The sequence below is a fragment of the Alexandromys fortis genome, unplaced genomic scaffold (assembly GCF_014885135.2).
Source record: "Alexandromys fortis isolate MF-2015 unplaced genomic scaffold, M_Fortis_MF-2015_v1.1 scaffold_18, whole genome shotgun sequence".
Taxonomy (NCBI): domain Eukaryota; kingdom Metazoa; phylum Chordata; class Mammalia; order Rodentia; family Cricetidae; genus Alexandromys; species Alexandromys fortis.
The window spans coordinates 18,157,157-18,183,090 of NW_026067897.1; the positions used below are offsets into that span (position 1 = coordinate 18,157,157).

Below are 25,934 nucleotides of genomic sequence, written 5' to 3' on the forward strand. Positions count from 1 at the left end.
TTGGTAGTTTGAATGAAAGGCCCTTATAAGCCCATAGAGAGTGACATTTAGGAGGTATGGCCTTGTTGGAGTAGATATGGCCTTTTTGGAGGAAGTATGTCACTGGGGGTGAGCTCCGAGGTTTCAGATGCTCAAGCCAGGCCCAGTGTTACTCTCTCTCTTCCTGCTGCGTGCTGATGCAGATATAGAACCTCAGCTACCTCTCCAGCATCATGTCTGACTGTGTGCCACCATGCTTTGTGATATGACAATAATGGACTAAACCCCTGAACTGTGAGCCAGCCCCAATTGAATGTTTTCCTTTATAAGAGTTGCCGTGGTCATGTTGTCTCTCCACAGAAATAAGAAACACTAACTAAGACAACTTCCCAGCTGGTAAATGTTGTTATCGGTGTGGTTTGGGTTTTCAGTTGGTGAGAGTTTTCTTAGGTTGGCCCCAGTGCTAAGTCAGACACAGGGTCTATTTGTGTGTTTGCTGTTAATGTCATGGACCTGCATGTACCACGGTTTCTTCCTGTCCACAGTTAGAATAGACACCACACCTGATGAATCCAACATGTGTATCCTTTGCGTATTCGATTAGAAATAAAACGTGGCTTGCCCAGCCTCTCAGGAAGAGGTACATTTATTAAAATATTGGCAAATTAAGGAAAAGGTGAATTCTGTTTTTATCTTCTGAAACAAAGAGGAGAAGAACAAAGGAAGAACAAGGGGAAAGAGTGATACCGTCCACCCTCAAAATCTGCTCTAAAGCTACAGGAATCAAAACACAATAATAATAACGAGAGGATAGAAAAGTAGACCAATGAGAGGAGAAATACTGTTATTCTTAAAAAAACAATTAGAGAGCGGCTACAAACGGTCCCCAGGCGGGCTGGCGGAGGGAGCCCGCCATGAGGGCGGCTACAGGAGGGCACGCTTCCTTGGCCCACGGTGGCGGCAGGTAACAGACACGTAAACACAGGAAATAGCCATAAGTATTTATTAAGGAAGGGGGAGAAAGAAAGACAGAGAAAAGAGATAAAAGGAGAGAGGAGAGATAAAAGAAGAGACAGAGAAAACGCGTGCGCACGCTAAGGAAGCAGAAAGAGAGAGAGAGAGAGAGAGAGCGTCCCAAGATGGCGATGGGCGGGTCAGAGGTTATGGGAGTGGGCGTGGCTAGGGCAGGGACCCAAGAATATCAAATACAATCACCCTGATAAGAAGGACCTACGCCCTTGTCTTGGCCTGTCTTCAGCCTTGAGTATGACCATGAGGGAAAAAAAAGCAGGCAACTATATATGTCAGTTATGCCTCTGTGACCTTTTGCTGTGAGAGATAAAGCAGTCCTTTATCTGTTTACAGAAAGTCTGGATGGGGGAAGGGACATGCATCTTTCCCCATAGAGAAACTCTCTAAATTCCCTTCCACGAGTTTCCCTTTAGCTCCCCCCGCTGCTTAGACTGTTGGTCGTGAAGACCCCAGGACCAGTTGTTGGCTTTTACTCATCCTGCACAGACAAGCTAGCTTCTCATTTTAGAATGCAGAGGCAGCATCATTTGTCTTAGGCCCCCCAGGAGAATGCTGAGGAAATGAGCCCCAGTTACTAGCTTCTGCTCCAGAAAACGGGAAAAGGATGGAGATGACAGAAGAGGTTGGGAAGGAAATCCATACACAAACAACTGAGTACCCCCGAGATGCCTATGATTTGTGTAGGTGGCTTCATTTGCTCAGCACATCAGCAACCTGAACAAAACAAATATTTATTGCTTGGACAAATAAAGAGAATCCTACATAGGAATTCATCAAGATGTCTGAATACAGGCAATTCCTCCAGGCAACGGAGAAGTCAGGATGTCTGGCTTCAGTACCTGCTTCCTGTTTTGTTTTTGTCTTAGAGACAGGGTAGCACCACGTAGATCCGGCTAGCCTGGAATTCACTGATATGCACCTGCCTCTTTTTTTTTTTTTTTGAGTGGTGCGATTCGAGGCAAGTACCTTCAAGCCCAGCCCTTCAACACCTGCTTCTTAACTACTGTGCTCGAAACAGAAGAAAACAATCCCCCTTACATAGCAGTAGTATGAAAGCAGACAGAGACAGACCTCTTATGTTCCTCCTATGAGAAGAGGGTATCAGAGTCAATGGAGTCCAGAATAGATTCTGGAAAATTGCAAGGGGGTTCTGACCCCTACCAGTTACAGAGGGAAATCATTCCATTGTAAACTGTCCATGTGATGAGTGTCCACACATACATACCCCATTACTAGAGACCAAAGTAGCGTAGCTTTCTTATAGAATATGTATGTATACATCACACATCTACGAAGTCTACTGTTCAGTGTTTAGTTAGCATAATCGTCATGTATGGATGGGTGGAATATATATTCCAAGAATCACTTCAATCACTATATGCTCTTTAAATCTCTGTAAATCTTCTGGAACGTAAAACCTGAAACATGTGAGAGTCTGTTAGTAACATTGTCCGTGAAGCTGGATTGTCTCAAGGTCTTGTTTTAAAAGCTGGTAGTAAGTTGCCTTAGCTTAAAGAAACAACTAAGAGGGGCTGAGAGATGGCTCAGTGGTTAAGAGCGCTGGCTGCTCTTCCAACCACATGGTGGCTCACAACCATCTGTAATGAGATCTGGCACCCTCCTCTGTCTGGTGTGTGGGCATAAGACAGAATGTTGTATACATAATAAATAAATCAAGAAAGAAAGAAAGAAAGGAAGGAAGGAAGGAAGGAAGGAAGGAAGGAAGGAAGGAAGGAAGGAAGGAAGGAAGGAAGAAGCTGACTGTGATGGCAGCATCTAGAAGCCGTGGGCTCTGGACCAATGAGGGCTGCATAATAAGACTTGTCTAAATCTAAATAAGTGAATAAACACGTAAGTAAATAAATAAAAACTAGGGAGACTATTTTAATAGCAAAGTTTCTTACAGGCATCTAAGAAAGAGATAATTTCCCAAATTTATTTAAACTTGGAAAATCCACGCCCACCCACCCCCTAAGCAATTTATGAAACTGGAATATAGCTCTCAAAATATTATTTAAGTTTTTCTGATTTTCATTATTTCAGGTGAAAATCAGGTTAGTTATAGTGTTCACTCACCTAATAAATATGTATCTCATCTTTCAGAAGATGGGGCCCCAACAGATCATAACAGGGAAGTTGTCCTCTACCCTTTGGCTTCCTGTTGGCACTACCCTGCAATTAGCAGGGTATCAATTTCATCCTTGACTACCAAAGGACATGGACAAAATGTCTCATCTCACGTAGCCTGGTAATAGCACAGAGCACAGGGCTCTGTCGCAGGCAGACCAGCCACTCCCTGTGTTCTATTACAGAAGGCTGTTGGTCAATCTCTAGAAGCCTGCCTTGGCCCTAACATAGAAATCACAGCATTGATTTCTGTTTCAGCATGGATAATGCACTTCTTGGCACAGTGTCGGCCATAGAGGGAATTTAGAAGTCCTCTCCTCCTTTCATACCACTAATGCTACACAACAGGAATTTTCTTGAGCTACAGAGATTAAGAAGTAAGTGCTGAAGCCAGATGTTTGAGTCCTCTACTTGCTAACAAAATTGCAGTGGGAGAGTGCCTCTCTGCTTGTTTCTCTCTCCTAAAATAGTATAAGTATTATCCCGTGGAGGTGTTTGCCAGTTTCTGTCCCTCAAATACCTTTCCCAGCCGGAGCTGGAATCCTGAAGTGCACCAAGTCTCAAACAACTTCGCACATCCCAGAGCGCCCAGCATCGTCCATCGCGGGTAGCGTGTGGGATTACGTCATAGCTTCAGCTATCGGTTAGGTATTGATTAACCGAGTGAGGAACTGTGAGCAAACGGAAAGAGGAAGCTTCCTGTCCACCAGAGAAACACCTTCAGTCTGGTCCTGTTGGTGCCTGCTGTGTGCCGCGCTGGGGCCCCTGGACACTCTAAACTGTCGAGAGCACTGTGGGCTTCCCAGAGGAGCGGCTTTGTAAGGCTGAACACAGACTCTGCATTCTCCCTGCACTCTAAGGGGGTAGCTTTACTGCTGGAGTCATTGTCCTTCTCTCTTCTTAGCCTTAACCCTCTGCTGAGTCCCGTTAAGCTGTTTAGGTTCGTGAAGTACAAATTAGCATAATCCGATTAGATTAGCCAGCGAGGGGGCCTTTGGTCTGAAAAGCCAGAAAGAAGAAAAATGTTTAACAAAGAGGGGGAGCCTGGAGGACAGGAAAGGGAGAGGAGGCCACTGCCCTCTGTGCTGCAGGCGGCCTGAATGCTTGCACCTGCACAAACCCTCTCGTAAATAAGGACTCTCAGATGGTATTAGACAGGGGACGGAGGGGTCTGGGGAGCCCGGGGGAGGTAGGCGTGGGGTGGAGAAAGGCAAGACGGCAGTTCTGCATCCTATTAATTGATTTATCTGGATTGCTGGAGCAAGGGCTGCTGACAGAGGAGAATGCCTGGCTCACTCCTACTCAGAGCAGAGTGTGTGAGCCTCCTAATCTGGCCTATGGAGATAACATCTGAGAATCTCTACCAGAGACTGATAAGGCCTTGACTCTATTCCAGAAGAGAATAATGTTGGGGGGGGAGGGGTTGGTCGGTTCTGAATTTGGACGTCTGCATCCTTCCTCTGCTTAAGGATAAGACACAAACAGAAAAAGAAGGAAAAACAACTATGCAGTGGTACAGATGGTGGGAGTCATCTTCGGCTGTTGGGTAACTTGTGTTTAAAACCACAGTAGACATACTGAACTATCCAATGTTTTTAACAGATAAAGTCAGGGAATTTGACTGAAACTATCTTTCTCTACAATTAGGAGCTATGATCAGGTTTTTCTTTTCTTTTTCTTCTTTTTGAGACATAAAAAGGATTCCATGTTCACGTGAATATACCTTGAGTCTCAATCAAGAGATGATATGACATCCCACCCCTACCTCAGCACAACTTAGACACTACACAGCTCAGGTCCCAGATATCTCATATTCCAGGGGTTTCCCCAGAAGCTTTTCTCATTGCAGACAACACTTTCAAAATCCGCCCTCTGTGCTGTCCCAAGACGGGACTCGAGGGGGTCCAAACATTCCAGTTTCTGGTGTAATTGAACCCTTGCAGATATACACTGTGTGCAGGGAGAAGACAGCACAAGGCCACACAGACAACATATATTCACATACATGTACATGCATAAGGCAGAATTAAATCTTGACTTATTTAGTGAAATATTAAAATACATCTATACTGAAGTTATTGTTTGACTTCTGGAGCAGATGCAAGTGGTTTCAACACGCCACTCCATCTACCTCAAAATAGAATCTGGTCACAGTGGTCATGTGGTTATATACAAGAAAGTTTTGCTGAACCCAGGAAGTCTAATTCTATGATCATTCTTAGACATTGTTTTGAAGAAAGAAAATATTTATTTACTTTTGTTTTGCGTGTTTGCCCTCATGTATATATATATATATGCACTACATGCAAACCTGGTGCCAACAGAGAGCGCAAAGGGGCATCGGAGCCCCTGGAACTAGGGTTATAGACGGCTGTGAGCTGTCATGTGGGTGCGGGGAACTGAACCTGAGTCCTCTGTAAGACCCAGCAAGTGCTCTTAACCACTGGGTCATCTCTCCCACCCCTGCTCGAGTCCTAACACAAGTACATGGTTAGCTAACAAAAATCGATACAAAGATTTACAGAGAGCAAGAATGTAACTTACATGCAGTGAAGAAAAGCGTTTTGTGCAAGACCAGAAGTCCTCCCTTTTCTACAACTCTGGAGAGCTGAGACCAGAAGAGAGGGAGAAATGGAGGGGAAGGGAATACAGCGAGTGTTTGAAGTGGCCTGAGCTGGCCTGCTTGCCATTATGGAGCAGGAAGGCAAGATGAGGCAGAACAGATCTGTTGGCAGGGACTGGACAAAAAAAACCAGCAAACCGTCTCCTGCTGGAGCCCAACAGTTGCACACTGTGAGCCACCTGTGGTACCAAAGGCATGGCATTTGGTACAGCTGTCTGATTTCAGAGGTGTATCGGTGTTAACCCTGGTCTGGTGCTTCTGAGACAGGAAGCTTCCTCTTCCTAGGGACTTCGGTGCTTATTTATCTAACAGTGTGTCTGGGCCGAATGTAAATAAAACAGTGTGACAAGTCACCCTGGCTTTATGTGATGCAGTTTTTCCTTGTAGAAACAGCCCAGAGTAGCATTCTAATTCAGCAGTGTGACCCCACAGTTATATTTTCTTAGCTATCTTGTGAAATGACAACAATAATATAACATGATATAATATGTACATTAGGGCTGGGGATGTGGCTCAGTAGTGGAGTGCTTGACAGGCATGTCCAAGGACCCAGGTTCACTCCCAGGATCACAAAAAGACCTGCATATAATTGATAGACTACAATTAATGCTGTATTAGAAAATATAGTATTATTATGAAAATTAGGTAAGTCGTTGGGCGGTGGTGGCGCACGCCTTTAATCCCAGCACTCAGGAAGCAGAAGCAGATGGATCTCTGTGAGTTCGAGGCCAGCCTGGTCTACAAGAGCTAGTTACAGGACAGTCTCCAAAGCTACAGAGAAATCCTGTCTCAAAAAAACCAATTAAAAAAAGAGAAAAAGGGGGCTAGAGAGATGGCTCAGTGGTTAAGAGCATTGCCTGCTCTTCCAAAGGTCCTGAGTTCAATTCCCAGCAACCACATGGTGGCTCACAACCATCTGTAATGAGGTCTGGTGCCCTCTTCTGGCTTGCAGGCATACATACAGACAGAATATTGTATACATAATAAATAAATAAATAATATTTTAAAAAAAGAGAAAAAAGAAAATTAGGTAAGTCGGTATACTAGAAGTTCTTGGGCTCAGTGTTTGGCAGAGAGTGAAAACTTTGTCAGGCTTATTCTTAATATTATACTCACATGTTCCTTACATATAATGCTAAAATATTCATCTCTATAAGTCTTTGAGAAAGACTTTGTATTCCAGAGACAAGGTCTCATTATGCTGCACAGATTGTGAATTCTGGAATTGAAGAAATCTTCTGTCTTAACTGTGGCCTAGCTAGCTCTACTGGAGTGTCACTACACCAAGTTCATGGGCATACTTCTTTGACCAGAATTCTGATTATGTCTTTCCATAGTTCTTTTTATGATTACTTAGAACAAAGAATGGGATCACATTCACTCTAACAGTTGGCTTCATTAGTCTACCAAGAAAATTTCTCAAGTGGACATTTTTAACTTCTTGTAATAAATGTTACTTGGTAAATTATGAACCTAACTGAAGCTCGTACATAAATCTGGTGTCTTTATAACTTCTTGGTGATAATCTATTAGAGAAGAAGAGAAAAGAAAATGAAGCCATGCACGTCTGTCTGTTTCCAGTCAGCTGCAAGTGGAGCACAAGAAGACACTGGGCTGGAGAGACCTTGCCACCCCTGGCCTCCTGCGACCCTGGAGGACCTTCTAGCCTTCCTGCTTCTTTCTGAACACCTGCTGCAAATCCCTCACTTTGCATTGCTATTGGACTTTCAGATCACTCCAGATCATCAGCCTTTCTAGCTGAGGATGTGACTTTTGACTAACCTTTGGCCTAGGTCATCAGTTAAGCTAACCATTATCCCCAGCCCCTTTCATCTTTTGCCTTTTTAAGGACAATGCCAGACATGCATAACTTAATACTTACTTTGGCCATCGCAAACCATTCTTAGTGATGAAACTCACAAGGCAGGTGCCGTAAGGGGTATTTACTTGGACGGTAATTATGGAGAGCTTTAAAGAAAGGTCTTAGACTGAGGGTCTCGGAGAGAAAAGAAAAAAGAAAAACCAGCCTGTGTGGCTTTATTTTAATGTCTTCTCTCCCCCCACACCCACAGGGGAAGCCAACTATAATTCTTGACATGGATAGTCTTAGAATCTTTTTTTACATTTTAGAAGCCGGGGTCAGTTGTAGGACTGTGGTGAAGATTAAATATCAGAGCCTATCCCTGTACTCAAGTGGATTTTAGTTTTTCAGAAAGAACAGGTATATATAGGTGTCTATAATACACAGCAAAGGAAAAGAGGTTGTAAGTCAGGTAAGGGAGATGAGGAAACAGTGAGCGGATTGAAAAGAAGAACTCTAGGACTCTATGTAAGCAGAGGTAGCCAGGCTGCAACCCCAGTCCTGGGGAGACTGGGGAAGGGGGTATGGCCAGGAGGTTAAGGAGATCCCATCCCTAAAGGGGGAAAAGGTAAGGAAGGGAAGGTAGAAGGGGGTTACATATTAAGATCAACCGTGAAGGGTTTAGCGTCTGAGATTTGATACAGAGGTAAGCAGAAGGAAAGAGAATGGGACAAACATTTGAAATCACAAGGCCACAGGAAGAAGTAGGAACAGTGGATCACTGAGTGAAGTCATTCCATTGGTTGGTGCAACACTTGCAGGGTCTGTGGAAAGGGGATAGGAAGGGATGATGGGCCGGGTTTGCAGGTGGCCTTGCTCTGGCAGTGTCTGTCTGTATGGTAGGTGACACCCTGAGGGGATGGCAGCAGGGAAGTGATGTGGCCACAGCTGTGGATCTGGGGAGAATTAGGAAGCCACATGAGGCAGGTGAAGTGGCACCTGCCTGTAATTCCACCGTAAGAGAGGCTAACACAGAGGGATCGTAAGTTCAAGACCACCAGGGTCTTATGTGGTAAAACTGTCTAAAAAAGGAAAAAAGAAAAGACAGGAGAAATAAAACAGCACAGCGCGCTGCTGTGAGGACATGGGGAGAGGGGAGAGATGTCCGCTGGTGATAATTTCTTTTCTAGGCCAAGGACAATGAGTTTTGTTCCACATGAAAACAGTGACCTTGAAAGGGGAAGACAGTGTGGATATTCTTTGTAAGTTTATAACATTGTTCCTAAAAATAAAAGGACAATTATTTTTTAAATAATTTATTTGTAATAAGTTAACAGTTAAATAGCAAATTAGGATCAATGGTTAAGAAATGACACAAGACATCAACAGATAAAGTCTTTGGTTGACAGAGCTACACACATTCTATAGCGAGTGGTAATGTCATATCACAAGAGAAGCACATGAAGATGACTAAATGCTTTGGGGAAAGGTTAACATAACGGTAAGGCGCTTGCCCATTTTCAGTTCCAAGTACATGGTGACTGACCAGCGCCGTGGACGGGCTAGAGAGAGGGTCAGGAGACAGGCGTCTGTGTCCTGTGCTGACAGACCTTGAGACAAACCTGTTTTCTTCGCTGTGCAATGGAGTACCACAGTCTATATAAAACAAGGTCCTGCTTAAATGTGGTTTCTAAACATTTCCATTACTGTCCAAAGCAGACCAAATACTCACTTTAGTTCAAAGAACAGAGAAGCATAGTCCTGTTCAAATGGCCCGTAAGCAGATGTAGCATCTGGTAGACGATAATGCGTTTGAACTATGAAGTCTTCTTACTTGGTCCATCAAAGAAAACCATAGAGGGAGTTTTGAATTAGCTTCCGGTCTCACACATATCATGACTAGGTTTGGGACCACATGTGATTAGAGTTGGCTTTTTGTTTGTTTGTTGTTTGTTTTGGTTTTATTCATTAATAGTTGTGTTAATTTAATTCAACTTGATACAGAAAATTAAAGCTGAATAAATACATCCTATATAATAACATTGTAAAGAATGTTAAAAAAAAATAACATTCGCCTACAAACGGATTTCCTCTAGGGTTTCTTTAAATAAGTGTCCCCCACGATTGCTGTAATAATGATGCAACCTCCTCACATCTTTTTGGGGTCCTTGAAGCATTTCAGTGGGAGGCCCCCTCTGAGCACAGACAAAAGCTCCAGCAATCAGGAAAGTGAGTGTGGTCTGTGTAGAGCAAAACTTTTGCATCTAAGCCGGGCGGTGGTAGCGCAAGCCTTTAATCCCAGCACTCGGGAGACAGAGGCAGGCGGATCTCTGCGAGTTCGAGGCCAACCTAGTCTACAAGAGCTAGTTCCAGGACAGGAACCAAAAGCTATGGAAAAACCCTGTCTCGGAAAAAAAAAAATGCATCTAGGGACAGGGGGCCTCTGTGCTTTCTTCATGTTCAAAGAATCTAAATAAAAGCAAAGTCCCTGGGGCTGGAGAGGTGGCTCAGAGATTAAAAGCACTGGTTGCTCTTCCAGAGGCCCTGAGTTCAATTCCCAGCAACCACACAGTGGCTCACAATTATCTGTAATGAGATCTGGTGCCCTCTTCTGGCATGCAGGTAGAGCACTGATATGTAATAAATTGAAAAAAAAATCCTTAGAAACAAAGTCACTGTCAAATGTACTTTATTTAATGCCAGATGTGAGGGCAGTGGGACTTAACTGACAACTATCATTAAAACTTAGAAAAGTCCTACTGTCTGGTAAATCGGGGACAAGCTTGAACCTCCCGCAGCTGGTGCGAATGATATACTCTCTAGGGTGGAAGGAAGGACTCCAGCAGCCTCTGTGGTTCCCTATCTCTGTTTCCGTGGGGAAATGAACCAAGTGAGGTTAAACAAAGGACTTAGAGGGAAACCCATTGTGCTACAAGTGCATTGGCTAAATCGACCTTAATGATGTGATTACCTATAAATAAAATACTTTCCAGAGGGACATTTAAATTCTGTATTGTGTAGACACTGTAAATTCTTAACCACAATCCATAGCTGTCCCACCTATGATTGGATGATCATAAAGCCAAAAGAACTCTGGGGAAATAAAATGTCCCAGATATAGACATCTGCCTTTGACGGCTCAACTGCTGGATTCATCATTGAATCCAAGTTCCATGAGGACCAGAATGGTGAGGAGTGAGGACTGGAGCATCCACACTATTCCACTGGTTTGCCGGGTGCTACCCCGCCCCAGCTTAAGAGCCAGCCAATGCTCCGTGGCCTTCAATGTACTGGTTCACTAGCAAGTTCATTCGCATCTGGTCCCTTATTTCTGCAAAATGTGAAATGCCATTATTGGGGTTTTTCATAATTATTGACTTGTGCAGAGCTTAAGTCAGCAGGAATTTAGGCTGCATTCAAAGTTTTAGTACCCAATGTGTCAAACTTCTTAGGGGTTCACTCCCTCATTTCAGCTAATTTTTAATAAGAAAACTATGAAGTCTAGCTCCTAAATTACCAGGGTTTTTCCTCGAATGAATGGAATCCATCATTTTATTTCAGAGGCTCAACTTCGAAGTCAACATTACAAATCTGTGTTTTGTCCCTCCCCTGACCTCTTCCTCTTTTTTTAATATTTATTTATTTATTATGTATACAATATTCTGTCTGTGTATATGTCTGCAGGCCAGAAGAGGGCACCAGACCTAATTACAGATGGTTGTGAGCCACCATGTGGTTGCCGGGAATTGAACTCAGGACCTTTGGAAGAGCAGGCAATGCTCTTAACCACTGAGCCATCTCTCCAGCCCTGACCTCTTCCTCTTTTGAGGCTGGATCTTATGTATTCCGGGTTGACCTCACACTTACTATGCAGCCAGGTAGGTTATCATAAGTATATAGAGGTCGAAGGACATGGAGCCTTTCCTCCCACAGAATCCTCACTGCTTTGCCCAAAGGGACATCCCTCCAGAAATGACCCATGCCTCTCTGGGGTTGGTTTTCCACAGTGGCTACCTTTTCATTCATCAGTCTTAAGACTTCTTGTATCTACCCTCAATCAGACACATCTCCTTTTTCAAAGCAAATTTTTAAATATATTCAGAGGGCAACAAGCATCGTTCATTCCTCTGAGATCCTCATTACTGAAGCCATGAGCGAGGTGGCAGTTTAAATTTAATGGTTGTTTTGCTGTTTTGCAATCGTCTTGCAAAGGACTTACGGAGCAAGTCCTTCTGCCTGAAGTCCTGGGGTAATGAGGCTAGAGCGACATTCCTCAAGTCCCCTTGTGGCTCTCAGCTTCTGTCCCCATCACTTCCTGCATCACACCTCTCCATAGCACACACACAAGCACAGAACTCTTCGACTAGTGCCGCCAACAGCCACAGCCACCTTAGGGAGCCTCACGGCTGGGGTCAGGGGAAGCAACTCCATAGTCTTTGAGTAGAAGTCTTTCATCCATGTCTGGCAGGTGGGGCTCTTGGGGAAAGAGCCCCAGAATGTTTCCCTGAGCAGCTACTCCTGCTTGCTGTAGGCTTTGCTCTCCCAGGACCTTGACCAAGAAGTTGATATACCTCATTGCCAAGCGAAGCGTTTCATTTTTGCTCAGCTTCTTGTCTGGAGGGTGAGTGGGGATGAGTTTCCTCAGCTTGGCGAAGGCGCTGTTGACACTCTGCTGCCTCCACCGCTCCCTCGTGTTTGTGAAGATCTTACTGGTCATGTCCAGGTTCCTGAGATGGGAGAGAAAAGGGACTTTGGTGGCCAAGAACTACAATCACATGTTCTGCCAAGAGCCTGCAATGCTCAATATTCTTAAGTCAGGCTTTAAGAAATCCATTTTGAGTGTTTTAGAAATATCTTGTTTAAGGAGAAAAAGAATGGCAGAAGAAAGGGCAAAAGAAGAACATTGTAACCTTTTCTTCCCTACTGTTTATAAGTCACCATTACAAAAATGCCTTTAATCCCTCCCCGCTCCCCTCTTCTGAGGTCGGATCTCATGTATTCCAGGTTGGCTTTAAACTTACTATGCAACCAATGATGACCTTGAACTTCTGCTCTTCTTGCCTTTACCTACTGAATGTTAGGGTTATAGTCCTATGTCACCATTTTTTTGGTTTCTGCATGCTGAGGATTGAACCCAGGGCCTCATGCTGGCCATGCAACACTGACCGACTAAGCTGCATCGCCAACCCCACTGCTTCCTTTATAACCTATCTCTCCCAGCTGATCAAAATCACCTACAGTATGGAATTGAGCACACATGTGAATAAAGTATATGTTTAGCCCGGGAAGTGTTGGGTGTGAATGTGCAGTGTGTCAAGAGCTTTTCAGAAGAAAGGAAAGGTGCCGGGCCATAGTGGCACACTCCCTGTCAGCTGCACCATCAGTGGAGTGAGCAGTAGTGGAGAGAGAGAGAGAGAGAACCCAGCAAGAGAGAGAGAGAGAGAGAGAGAGAGAGAGAGAGAGAGAGAGAGAGAGAGAGAGAGCCCAGCCTCTTCATAACCCCATCTATATGAGTCTTCACAGCATAGGGTAATACTCCCTGCAGACCCTGGGATCTGCTGCAGCTCCCTGTCAGCTGCACCATCAGTAGAGTGAGCTGTAGTGTGCAGTGCTGTGCTGCTAGCGTTTCGTGGACTGAGGTGTTCGATAAATTATATATGGAGTGTCCTACTTTCTTATAAAATCGACTTTGCTTTGGTGATTTGTAACACGATTCTCCCGCACCAGTGATTTTTGCCCACTGTAGGCTAAAGTGAGCGTCTTGAGCACTTTTAAGGGATGCAGGTCTAAGTGATCTTCTATAGGTTAGGTGTGTCAAATCCATTGTCAATGTGTATTCTCAACCTATGGCAGATGCTTGAGGAGGACGCAGAACTGCGTCATGAGTCAAGGCATGGCTTTATTGTACGGCCTGGACCCCCAGGAGCAAGCTGCTTTTGTTTACCTGAGGGAGGAAAATAGATTCTGTAGAAGCAGAGAGACAGCACGCCTACATGCTAGAGCAGGCTTCCAAGGAGCCCACACCTCCCTAGAAATCAGGCCTGTGGACTAGGTCTCTTCCTCTTTAGAAACGTGCACTGCCCCGTAACCCTGTATCTAGCCTGAGTCATTTCTGAATATTTCGGCCTTTGGTTCTACAATAGAAGCATGTTGCCAGAACATTACCCCATCTATACCTGAAACAGAAACGCAGATCAAGGGGACTTGAAGACAGAAAGGAAACTCTTAGGGTTGTTCACACTGGAACTGGCCAGAACCGAGGGACAAAGTTGTCTTATCAAAAGGGGGATTAGCTCACTGCCAAGTCAACTCTAGTCCCATGGGGAGTAGGGGTCCTTTTCAAGCTGAGAGCAAAGAAGATTAGGCAGGGTAAACTGGTTGTGGTGTTTTTCTAAGACTGCTGGAGTCTATTGTACTAGACAGACAGAAGGATCAGTTAAAAAAGAAAGAAAGAACGGAAAGAAAATGAAAGGAAAGGAAAGGAAAGGAAAGGAAAGGAAAGGAAAGGAAAGGAAAGGAAAGGAAAGGAAAGGAAAGGAAAAAGAAAAAGACTCTTCTAAAATGTAGGCTGCCATCAGAGGAATGCTTGGTAATTCCTTGTTGATTTAGCCTGAGTGTTTGACTCTCCTTCTCCATGGGAGAAATAGAAATCAGTAACTTAACAAGCTGGAAAAGCTCAAAATAGAGGCCACTGGAAAATTGCTGCACTATACTTCTTAAATCAAAGGAAAATTGCATTTAGTGTTTTTTCCAGTTGCAAGGACTGATTGCCGCTAATCTTGATTTCAGAGCAAACTAAGAGAGGGGAAATTTCACACCAGATGCCATGGGTAGATGGTGAAATAAGGGCAAACATCAGTGTCACTACTGAGGCTTCCGGCTAGGCTGGGGTTCATTAACTTTTTTTTTTTTTCATTTTTGCACCACGAATCTTTTTGGTGGTCCAGGGAAGCCTGGGTTTGCAGTCCTCTAAGAACAGTGGCTTTAAATATATATTGGTTCCTCTGTCAAAATTTTACATGTGTAAGTTAAAATACAGAAAATAATGAGTCCTACTGAAATTAAAAATGCAGTGTGGTAATACATTTGCTTAATTTTTAACACATTAAAAACTACACATACTACCATAATTTCTAAGAAATGACATTTGATTTTTTTTTTTTTAAAGATCCACAGCATTTGAGATGTGAGATGCAAGTATCTGGGACTTCCACTAGTGACAAACGTACCCCTACTGTCTTGTCTTAGAATAAATCTTTGCTACTATATTATTATATTTTAAATCATAGTATCTGAGCAGCTACTAGAATTGATTTTAAATGCATTAAATACATAGACACAGGGAATGGAATGGTCTGTGTCTATGTATTTAATGCATTTAAAATCATTATTCTGAGACAGGAATAAAAATGGTTTTCTTTATTTAGAACCATGTGAATATTAATGTACTTTATCAGCTATATTTGTAAATAGAGGAAATACTACATTTAGAATAAATGTTAATCGAAAATAAAGATATAATATCTCCCTATTCAAGTTGATAGGACTTTCGAATTCTAGCCACATATCCCTGAGTGGAAGGTTATAGACTCAAATCACATATGAGATATAAGTGCTGGAGAGATGGCTCGGTGGTTACCATCACTGACTGTTCATCTATGGGACCTGGGTTCAACTCCCACAACACACATGGCAGCTCATAATTGTAATTCAAGTTCCAGAGGACCTACCCCTTCTTCTGGGTACCAGGCATGTGAGTTGTAAACACACGCATATATATACCCATACACACAAAAAAAAATTAATTAAAAAAAGATTTCAAGGTCTGCCTGAACAACTGATTTCACTATGGCATGGGTGCTGTAGAAAGCACCTGAATGACGTTATGTTAAATATACCATGAAGATAGAATGTACAACCTCTTTCTCTTGTCGCCGGTGGAGGTAACACTCACGGAAGAAAACTACTTACGCTCCTAGGGAAGGTGTCCACTGTTGCAAATAGACAAAGTGCTCTTCCGAGTCCACAGTTCTTGGACACAAACCCAGACCAACTGGAAAGGCACAAACATCTGCAGCTAACAGCGCTACAGGGTTTTCCTCGGGCCTGCAGACTCACACAGGTCTGCTATTGTTGTTGTTGTTGTTGTTATTATTATTCCCGTAAGGTTGTCAGTTTCTCTACTGCAACTCTATCCTGTTGTATCTGTATCTTCCCACAACGTTTTCTTGGAAGTGCAGATATGCCGTAGGAAGAAAGCTGGACAGCCGTTTGAAGAGCTAGGTTGGGAATGGAGTCTAATAGCCAACACAGTTCTAATAGTCTAGGCACAGTTCCTCTCCGTTAAAAAAAGAAATACCAAATAAAACTTACACAGGTGTGTGGTTGGAGGGGGTGTAATGAAGGTAGCAGGTGGTGGGAGATGAGGAAAAGAAATGACTCAATCACAGGTTATTTGAAAATGTTACAATGATATCGAACGCCTTTTATGTTAATTTTAAAAGTTTTCTATACCAGTTTTTAAAAAATTAAAAAATAAACGGTACAAGGAAGACTTCCCATCTATTTAACCCATCCCATTCCCCAGCTTCTGCGATTCTGAGATGTGCACTTCACGCTCATTCACACATAATCATACACTCAGATCTTAGAACTCTCTCTACAGACTATCGCGTTTGTCTCTCTTAAGCAACCACACGAAAAGCTTGGAATCAGCCGAGCGCACTGGATACCTCTTTGTGGCGAGCGGACTGAGGCGGTCTCCTTCAACAACTTTCTTGAGTCCCGGGGCCATCGGGGCCATCGGGGCCATCGGGGCCGAGGCGCACTTTACACCGGTGCCTCGCAGCCTGCTCGCGCTTGACGTCTCTGCTCTTTCTGTCCAATCTGCAGCTTGTCTGCGAACCCTCTATTTCCCAGCTATCCCCTCCCCACTCTTAAAAAACAAAAAGTTACCTCATCTCACCGTGGCAAACCTGCCCGATATGTTATTTCGGGAGTCTGGGAAAGCATCTAGAGGTTGAAATTACACATCTGCAAAGTATCGGAGGATCGCTGAGAGAGCTGGCGGCGGTATAAAGAACCCCGGAGATGCTCTGGGATGCAGGGGACTGGCGCTGGTTCCAGCTAACCACGGACACGGCTTGAACAACACACGTGCCTTAGGAGGCTAGACAGGCTCCCTAGTACCGCGGCACTGTCTGTCTCTGCCCCTCTAAAGTTCCCTGGTCACCTAATGAGTCCCTTAAGTGGCTGCTACCAAGTGGCCACATCTCTGTTCTCTCTGGTCTGTCCGGTGGCCCCTTTGCTTCTGCCCACTCCCGCTCTCTTAGGTCAACGCACTTCTTCCCAGGAGCTGGGAGCCCGCGCTGTCAGTGTCTGTCGCAGCGGACATCGGCTGTCCGTGTGCGCCCTCGCCTGGACACAGAACCTCTGTCACAACCTTTATAGGACACCGCCCTTTGTCTGGCGGCAGGAGGGGGCGCTTTTCGCTGAGGACACCCGCCAGTTACTCCCCGTTTTGCCGCATCAACCTTCCCTTGTGCAGCGGCTAAGGAGCAATGTTGGAAGGAGGACCCCTCTTTGTCCGAGGCTTTAGGGGAGGGGATACTGCTTCCAACCCCCTCTTCCAGCCAAGCACCCGAAAGCTTAGAACTCTTGCTAACTCACAGGGTGCTTCTTCAAATCCCAGCGCAGGCGTCGTCTGATCCCAATGCCCAGCTCCAGACCCGCTAAATGAGTTTGGGAGAAACGGCCTGTAACCTGCAATTTTACCAAATATCGCCAGGAAATGAAGACACACAACGAAGTTTGAAAGCACTGCACTGCAGAGATTGATGGATTTATGGGTCTGGTCTACTTTTTCCTGTTGGTCAACACAGGGCGTGGTTATTTCAGGGATGGAGGGACTCTGCCTCCTTCCTCTGTCCTGCATCTCCCAGGATGGTCTGAGAAAACACAAGTCAGACCTCTGTCACTTCTCAGATCTAAATTCTCTTGTGGCTTTCCAGTTCATTCAACCTCCAAGGCAGGAGGGTGGGAGGTTTGAGGCCTTCCTGGTGGTGAGAGAGACCTTGTCTGAACAACAAAAACAAACAAAACAAAACAAACAAGCAAACAAAAAACCCAAACAAACAAACAACAACAAAACAACAGAAGGAAAGTGAACTGCAGCCTTTAAATGGTCCCTGAGATCTCTTTATCTCGATCTGTCTCTTCTTTCCCTGGGGTTCATCCCCCTCCAGAGACTCTGATTTGTCCTATCAGAAACAAGTCAGACACCCTGCTGCCTCCTAGCCTTTGTACAGTTCCCTCTTCTTCTCACAGGCTGCCCATGGAAGTACTTCCTTTCCCTTTCCTTCCCTCCACTCTCCTCCTTCCACCTTCCTTCCCCTCCCCTTCCTTCCTCTCCCCCTTCTTTCCCCTCCCCTCTCCTTACTTTGCTGTGTGTCTGGTCAGTACTGGAAACTTAAGCCCTGCTCAGGCCGTGTTCAGGTGTGGAGAGTATAACTCCAAACAAAACCAGGCACAAAACCCCGCCCTCAAGGCACTGATATTCTCCAGTCTTTACTCAGGTGCCGCCTTCCCAGTGACGAGCCTTAAATTGTTAAAAATTGTACTTATGCATTTATTGCCTCGGGTGCGCCAAGGTGAGTGTGGGGAGGTTAGGAAACAACTCGAGAGGTGTGGTTTTCTCCTTCCACTCTGTGCCTTCCAGGGATCAAATTCAGAAGGTCAGGTTTGGCAGCAAGTGGCTTTCCCTACTTATCAGTCATCACTTAAGAGCTTGTTAGCTACTAAGATTGTGCCTACACACACATATCATCATCATCATCATCATCATCATCATCCTTTGCTGTATTCTCAGTGCTTCATCCCACTTAGTAATATTTACTTCTCTTGTCTTGTATCTCTTCTATATCCCTCATTACCGCATTGAATAGATGTCCACCAAATGTTTTTGATTAGTGTCTGATTAAACCATCAGTCTCTAGGTATTTCTCTCTCTGAAGGCCCTAGGATTTGAGACAATAAATTCATAAATACATTGCACCTTGGTGAATACGAGCAAGTGACTCTAGGGTTGTAGTCACCCAAGCTGAAATTTCTTGTCTGTTCACTTGTGCGATGCCAGGCAAATCACTCAGCTTCTCTCTGCTTCAGTTTCCTTATTTGTAAAATGAGTGTGATGCTGGAACTGCGGGAATCAAATAGGAAGAAAAACAGGCAAGCTAGTTAGGATCACAAGCCGCACATAGTATAGTATCAATAGATTTTTGTTGTAGTTGATTATATTATTGTTACAACTACATTCTAGTTCCCTTCTCTGTGAGAGGGTTATAGAAACCCTTCCATTGTTATGTGACCAGCAGCTGTGTAGAAAGAATATACATTCCTGTCTCAGGGCCAGGTTTTGTCATGTGCCTTGCATCAGCCAATGGCATGTGAACAGATTTCACGTAGACCATGGAGCAGAAGCTCCAACAGGATGGCTGCAGGCTGAAGCAGTGAGAAAGTCGTGTTTGAGGTTGCTCCTGCAGCCTGGGTACCATGGAGCAAACACCAAACCTATCATAGCCCTAATGTGACAGGAAAGAAGCCAATGCGGCGAGGCCCTAAGACCTCAGGATGTTCCTCACACCTAGGATTCCTTGAAACTCATCATTTTATTACAGATCGAAAAGATACTGCCTGAATTACAAATCTCAGGTATGTGGGTGGAACCAGAAAGGTGGAAAAGACATGACAAGCACACTCAATACAAGATTGACAGTCCTGAGTAGCAGAGAATATAAATTACAGTTACGACAAGAAGTAAAAGATTCTGGTTGGACAATCAGGCATTACTCTGGCAAGGGCTGGTGTTTAAACAAGGCCTTGAGCAAGGCTCCCACTGGCAACAGAGGAACTCAAGGTAAGGGAACAAATGGAGACTCCTAATTTCCTTCTCCCTAATTTCTTTCTACCCAGAGCTCGATCTATTTCAGTGAAAGGCCTTCTGTAGTATGTGGACTCCAGATCTGCACAGACTTGAAAAGAAACCCCAAACCAACACTGAAAATGGGCTCCGGGCCTATTGTCAAGCAAGTCAGAGTTCCCAAATGCCCAGATTGTTGTGTAGAAGTTGGAGCATGGGTACAGCAACAAAGAAGGCCAGGAGCAGGGTTCGAATGTACGAAAGGCAGGACAGGGTCGTGGGTGCCTGGAATCTTGGTGGCCAGGCTAGAGGACATGAAGAGAACACTGTGCTGCAAAGATGCGACCAGTAACTACAGCTGGGGGCTCCAAGACTCCTTCTGTTGTAACTTGAGGATGCAGTGGAGCAAGGAATAAGAAGAGCTGGCTAATTTGTGCACAGAGACACAACCTAATATTTGCAGAAAACACCCTTGGCTTGCTCCTCTTTCTGCCCCCTGCTCTCTCGGTGCGCTGTGGGAGAGAAGTTGTTCCTATGGTGTCTGTGCTTTTCCCACGCTGTCCGATTATATTACAGTTCTGACCAGCCACACAGAAGTTTGCTGTCCTTCACCTTAGCCAAAAACCGTGAGGTGATATAGTTTCTCCGTCGCCCGTTTTCCATTTGTGAAAAAGAATCGAGGCAAGAACCAATGGAGGATGCTCAGCGTAACAAGCTACCAAATAAAACCTGCCAAAGTGGCTAGGAACTCAGACCAAGAGGAGAGGCTCAGGGAAAGGAACGTAAGTATGTTAGTACACTGGAAGAGGGCTGGCTTTTGTTCCTGAACCTTCTTAAATGTTACTGTTGGCTTTGTGCTTTTAGAAGCCATTTGGGTACACCGGTTCCCTACAGTGGCTCTTCAGAGTGATGGGTCCGCTCCGGTCCCATTCTCCCAGTGTAGAGCATTTAGAAGCTAGGTCCCGCCGTGGAAGAGGTTGGAGTAGGAATTTACATAATCCGATTATTGGGGGATTAAATTTAGGCAGCTAAACGCCTCTATGTGCTTGAGCTAAAACGCTTACTATTCATGGCTCTCACTACCCCCTGGAGAGACTGCACCTGCGGAGCTGCTGGAGAGGGTCGGGGGGATGGGCAGGTCCCTAGGAGAGCCTGATGCGGTTGGACTCCCTGATCCTGCTCCTTTAATTGATCTGTCTGGATAAGCCCGTGTATGCTGGCCTTCCAGTCCCCTATGGGTTGTCAGTTTCAGGAAGAACGAGGGGTCTTTGGAGGTTCTGCCAGACCAGGTGGGTATGGGTGGCTAAAGTCATTTTAACTAGAGGTTAAGCATCTGCCTTAACCAGTCTTAACCCTTCCTACCCACTCCCCAAGCTAAACCCCTCTCTCCATCCTCAGTTCTTGGTTTCCGGGCATCAGTGTGTTGTACTTCTCTGCATCCAGTTATTCATCCCTGTTCATCCACATGGAGTTTGTCAGTATGGACCTGAAAGGCAGGGCTAGGCAAGCCCACTACTAGCTGAGCTACATCCTCAGCCCTCACACCATCGACTTCACATGCTTAACACCTAAGAGCTCATCGAGGCTTCACGAAAGCTCATGAAGTTGATGTTTACAGTTTGTAATTAGGAAAACTGGGGCCAGGAAAGTGAGCAGTCTACCCGGTTGGTGCGCACATTCGTGGTACAGGTGTCATCCCCGTTCCCACCCACACATTGTGCGTGCATCTCCAATTTATTCGTCATATGAACTAGCTGGTTCTTCATACGAAACAGAGTTTACAAGCATATCCTGCTAGGCATATATATTTAAGTATTCTACCTCTTAAATAAGTTTTGGCAGCTTGCCGTATAAATTTTGACCTAAGACTCATCAATAGGGTTAAGTATTTATTTTATTTCCGTTTCTGAGACAGGGTCTTGCTATGATGCCCAGGCTGGCCTGGAATGAGTGAGTGGTCATCTTGTCTCCATCATGGATGTGTGCAATGACATCTGACTCCTATTCGCTTCTAAAGTCTGTTATTTTTTTCTCTTTTAGAAAGTATGGCTTTTTAAAAAAAGTATCATTGTATTATACTTGATGTTATTGACAATGGCTTGCTATTAGTTTCTTTTCTTTTTTTTTTCTTTTGGTTTTTCGAGACAGGGTTTCTCTGTGGTTTTGGAGCCTGTCCTGGAACTAGCTCTGTAGACCAGGCTGGTCTCGAACTCGCGGAGATCCGCCTGCCTCTGCCTCACAAGTGCTGGGATTAAAGGTGTGCGCCACCACCGCCGGGCTTGCTATTAGTTTCTTATGTTATCATAGTACACTCAAAGATGTGCAGGGTAATTTTTTTGTTCTAATATAGCTTTTTGAAACTTTAATTTTGGAACAACATATAACCTATTTTTAAAAACATTTTCATAGTCACTATAAGAAAGTCCTTGTTCGAAAGCTAACACATTTTTCTATACATTCATTAGGTTAGTGCTCTATATTCTTGGAGGTGTATCCCAGTAGATCTGTGAAAATGTCTCTGTCTTGTGTTTGTTCTCTGTCTTGTGTTTGTGTTGCTTTTGTTTTTCCAGAAGGGTCCCAGTAGGTAGCTTTGACTGGGAAGTCGCTCTGTAGACCAGGCTGGCCTCTGTTGACTTTTACTCCTAAGTGTTGGAATTAAAGGCAGGCAATACCAAGCCCTACTTGCTTTAGGTTTATAAGTCTTTTGATGAACTTCTTTTGGGGTCTAAAGACGCATAGAAGTTTAGAAGATTTAGAGAAATGTACCTGTACCGATAAAAGATGGCCCTCTTTGTCAAGGTTTCTGCCACAAATTCTATTTTGCTTTTTATTAAGGTTATAATTTTTGTTTCTAAGTTTTTATTTCCAAATTAAACCATGCGTTTTAATTTAAATTTAAAACTCTACGTGCACGTGTGTGGGTGGGTGCATGGTGCGTCTGTATTTGCCCGTGGTGGTGGGGTTGACATTAAGTGTCGTCCTCAGTCATGTTCCACTCTATATAACCAGTCAGGGTTTCTCTCTGAGCCCAGAGAATGATCACGTGTCTAGTCTCCTAGCCAGCTTGCTCTGACAACCCATAACTACCCTCACATTGTTGGGAGTACAGGCAGTCAGACAGATCTGAAGTCCTGTCCTAACACTTTATCCACGGAGTCATTTCCCAGGCCCTGTGCTCATTCTTTTAGGCTTAGAGTTTTTTTTTTTTTTTTCTTGGTCTAGCATGACTCTTGGCCATGGAAAAGCTCTCTTGGTAAGCTTAAATTTCCTGTACCCCTTCAACAAAGGTGTCCGCATGTCCATCCTGAGTTCTTCACAGTAAATCTCATTTTCGGTCTCTTGTTACGTGGTGAACTCCAGGAGAGCCCATTACCTAACTCCCCCATTTCTTAACCCTAAGCATTAGTGTCACTTCAGGCATTTTGCTCAAGTTCGCTTACTAGTATGCTCTCTCAAAAATAATAAATAAATAAATATTCATATGAGTGTGTAGTAGGCATACATAATCAATATATATATATATATATACAGCATATGTATGTGTGTGTACAAGTTACCAGGTAAGTTATAATTGTAGACAAAACAAAATATTATACTTACCCAAGCTAAAGTCCAAAACATATACTCAAAGATACAAGCCTTGGGCACAGAGCCAACTCAGTTGAGCTGGCAGCCACGGCAGGCCCTCATTAGTACGAAGGGCTCCATTTACGGGGCACGTTGTGCAATCTGATTGATGAGCTCCCATCTTCGGAGCCTCTTTCTGTTTCCTCACCACAACAGTCCCCCCCCCCCCCGCCCAAATAAGAAGGGTAGCTAGGGATGCAAGCAGGTGAGACAGCAAACCAAGCTGTACATTGATCTGGCCCCCATCTCTGCCTGAGTGTGGGGAGCAGAGGCAGAGAGGGTTGAGAGCTTAGGTTTGCTCTCTCAGTGGAAGGGGGTTTGTCGATTGACTGTTACCTTTAGATGTCTCTGAGTTAGAACGGAAAAGATAAGCCAGAATCTTCAAACAATCTCTGACACACAGAGTCTATCCTAAATGGGGTCTGCATACATACCGGACAGGTAGAAGACCACTCCAAAGATGTCCCCTATAAAATGGGAGCAATAAATAGTCCTTGCTTTAAGATACCAAGAAATGGTACACGCGAGGCAACTTCCCGAGGGAGCTACGAGAAGACCGGAGCACTGGCTTCAGACGCAGACCAGCTGAAGCCTGTATCACGAATGCGCGCACCAACGGGTAGAATGCTCACTCCCCTGGCCCCAGTTTTCCTAATTACAAACTGTAAACATCAACTTTATGAGCTTTTGTGAAGCCTCCGTGAGCTCTTATGTGTTAAGCGTGTGAAGTCAATGGCGTGAGGGCTGAGGATGTAGCTCAGCTAGTAGTGGGCTTGCCTAGCCCTGGCTTTCAGCTCCACACTGACAAACTTCAAGTGGGGCTAGGGTCCTGTAAGCCCAATACTAACAGGGTGGAGACAGGAGAATCCAAAGTTCAGATTTATCCTTGGCTACGCAGGGAGCTTGAAACCATAGGTTACATAAGACTGTCAAAAAAAAAAAAATCTACACTGAAATACTTGTTCTTTTAGTTTAGGGATAGGGAAATGTAAGTACATGGCCCTAATTTTCTGCAAAGTGCATTCTGAAGGGCCTCCTTTCATCTGTTCAGCCCAGGGTTCTGGCCTGCCCTCCTCTCTGAGTGACCTGGAGCAGTGTCGCTGGATAACGGAGTGTGGACGAACCAGAAGAGGGAGGTGCCTGTAATGAAAGCAAGCTTCTCTCAAGCATTATTTATTCATTGTTTTATAATTCATTAATCATTTTCACTCTCCAGGAGCCAGGCTGGCGCCTCTTTGGTAAGACCTGCACTACACACACACACACACACACACACACACACACACACACACACACACACACACACATCTTCTCTAAGACATCTGGTTCACTCCACATACACACACACAAACGCAAACACACATCCTCTCTAACACATCTGATGTGGAGGCCTTCTGGGTAGTTCTGTCCGGAGCAAATGTTGACCACTGAAACACAAAGAGGGGCGTGTAACTGCCTCAAGTGAATGGGCATTTCCCCCCATAGTAACCAATTAGAGGGGCACACTGCTCTGGGTATGCCCAGCTGCCTACCAACCTCTCAGGACAATGCTGCCTTGGCCTTGACTCCATAGGCCTAGAGCAATGAATGCTTCTATTTTTTTTTTTTAAGCAATAAACCCAAGTGCAGAGGTAAAAAACGGAGGGAGATGGGGTGGGGTGGGCAGGACCAGGTTCTAGAGGGGAGAAAGGTGTGGGTGGGATGTTTCCCCCTCGTTATTCGTTGGTCTTTGTACAAGACCATGACTCATCAAACTGTTTCCCTGAGCAGGATTTAGATGCTCTGTGGGCCACAGATAAGAGCGCGGCTTATGTGTAGAAAGTAAATACACTGAATATTCCCCATAAAGTCAATAGTGCCAGGCTTATCAGCTGTCCTCACTCCCCACTCAGTCCCCAGGGGACCAGACTTGAAATAAAGGCCACAGATCCAGGGGCAAAGAGTGGAGGTGCAGGGTGGAGCTAAGAGGGCTCTCCGCTCCCTCTGGGCTGTATTTTAGGCAGGTGGGGGAAATCTGCCAGGCTCAAGCTGCTCACAGCCCCCACTCCGCCTCCCACCCCCAGCTTTCCAGACTGACAAATCCCAAACCAAACACACACACAGGGCCTGGCCCTGACAGCAGCACCCTCCTTATCCTCCGATCCAGCCAAGGTTTCCAGGAAGCGGTTTAGGAAAATCTCTTTAAATCCAATCCGAAGACACCACAAAGAAAACAGATCGACAAAGAAACTTTGATTTCCCACCAGGGTTCTCACCTCTGCCTTTAATAGCAGATATTAATGCCTACTTCTGCCCTCTTCAAGACTCATCTGTCTTTTTAACCACTGAAGATTTGACATCTTTGCAAATGGTCTGAAATAAAGGTTACCAGCTGCTGGTTCAGACCCATTCTGAAGACTCACACTAACAGAAGTGGTCTGCCATGAGCCTGGCTCAGCCTCCATTCACTGTTTCTATGCTTTTGCGGGGATTCTAGGCTGGCCCAGGGCCATTCACTTGTAATAAGGTTTTCAACTCTTTCTGGTGGGCACAGCAGACACTCGGCTGGGATACGGGGTGGGGGATGAGCATAAATGTAAACAAGATGGATTTATTCCATCTGACTTATTAGGGCCCAAATAGAGTAGAAGTGAGGTCAATGGTTAGTCCCAACTACTCCCATCCCCTCTAGGACAACTAGAGGAATTTGTTATCCCTATGAAGTCTGGGGTTCCAGGAGCTGAGGATGAGGACTGAGACCCAGAATTTAAAATCTCTACCGGCCCAACTATGTATAGTTCATCCCGGCCTGATCTCCAACCGAAAGCAGCAGGTGCAGATGGGCACCT

The 25,934-nt window shown here is 44.8% G+C and overlaps 1 protein-coding gene across 2 annotated transcripts; it reads right to left on the reverse strand.

The window, feature by feature from the left end:
- Positions 1-11,939: 11,939 nt before the first annotated feature.
- Positions 11,940-17,873, reverse strand: Tal2 (TAL bHLH transcription factor 2). Of its 2 annotated transcripts, none has more exons than XM_050164852.1 (2): positions 16,518-17,873; positions 11,940-12,289 (listed from the first exon to the last, which is right to left on the reverse strand). In XM_050164852.1, exons 1-2 carry the CDS (start codon positions 16,520-16,522, stop codon positions 11,953-11,955), a joined length of 342 nt encoding a protein of 113 aa, XP_050020809.1. In that variant the 5' UTR covers positions 16,523-17,873; the 3' UTR covers positions 11,940-11,952. The 2 variants fall into 2 exon arrangements, with proteins under 2 accessions (XP_050020809.1, XP_050020801.1); XM_050164844.1 differs by having other exon boundaries at positions 16,295-17,873.
- Between the last annotated feature and the right edge of the window lie 8,061 nt (positions 17,874-25,934).

Excerpts from the sequence above, each read along its gene's own strand:
- Tal2 (XM_050164844.1), bottom strand. The coding sequence starts at position 16,374 with ATGGCCCCGATGGCCCCGATGGCCCCGGGACTCAAGAAAGTTGTTGAA. Across the intron at positions 12,290-16,294 it reads AGTCCGCTCGCCACAAAGAG|GAACCTGGACATGACCAGTA; the intron begins GTATCCAGTGCG and ends CTCCCATCTCAG.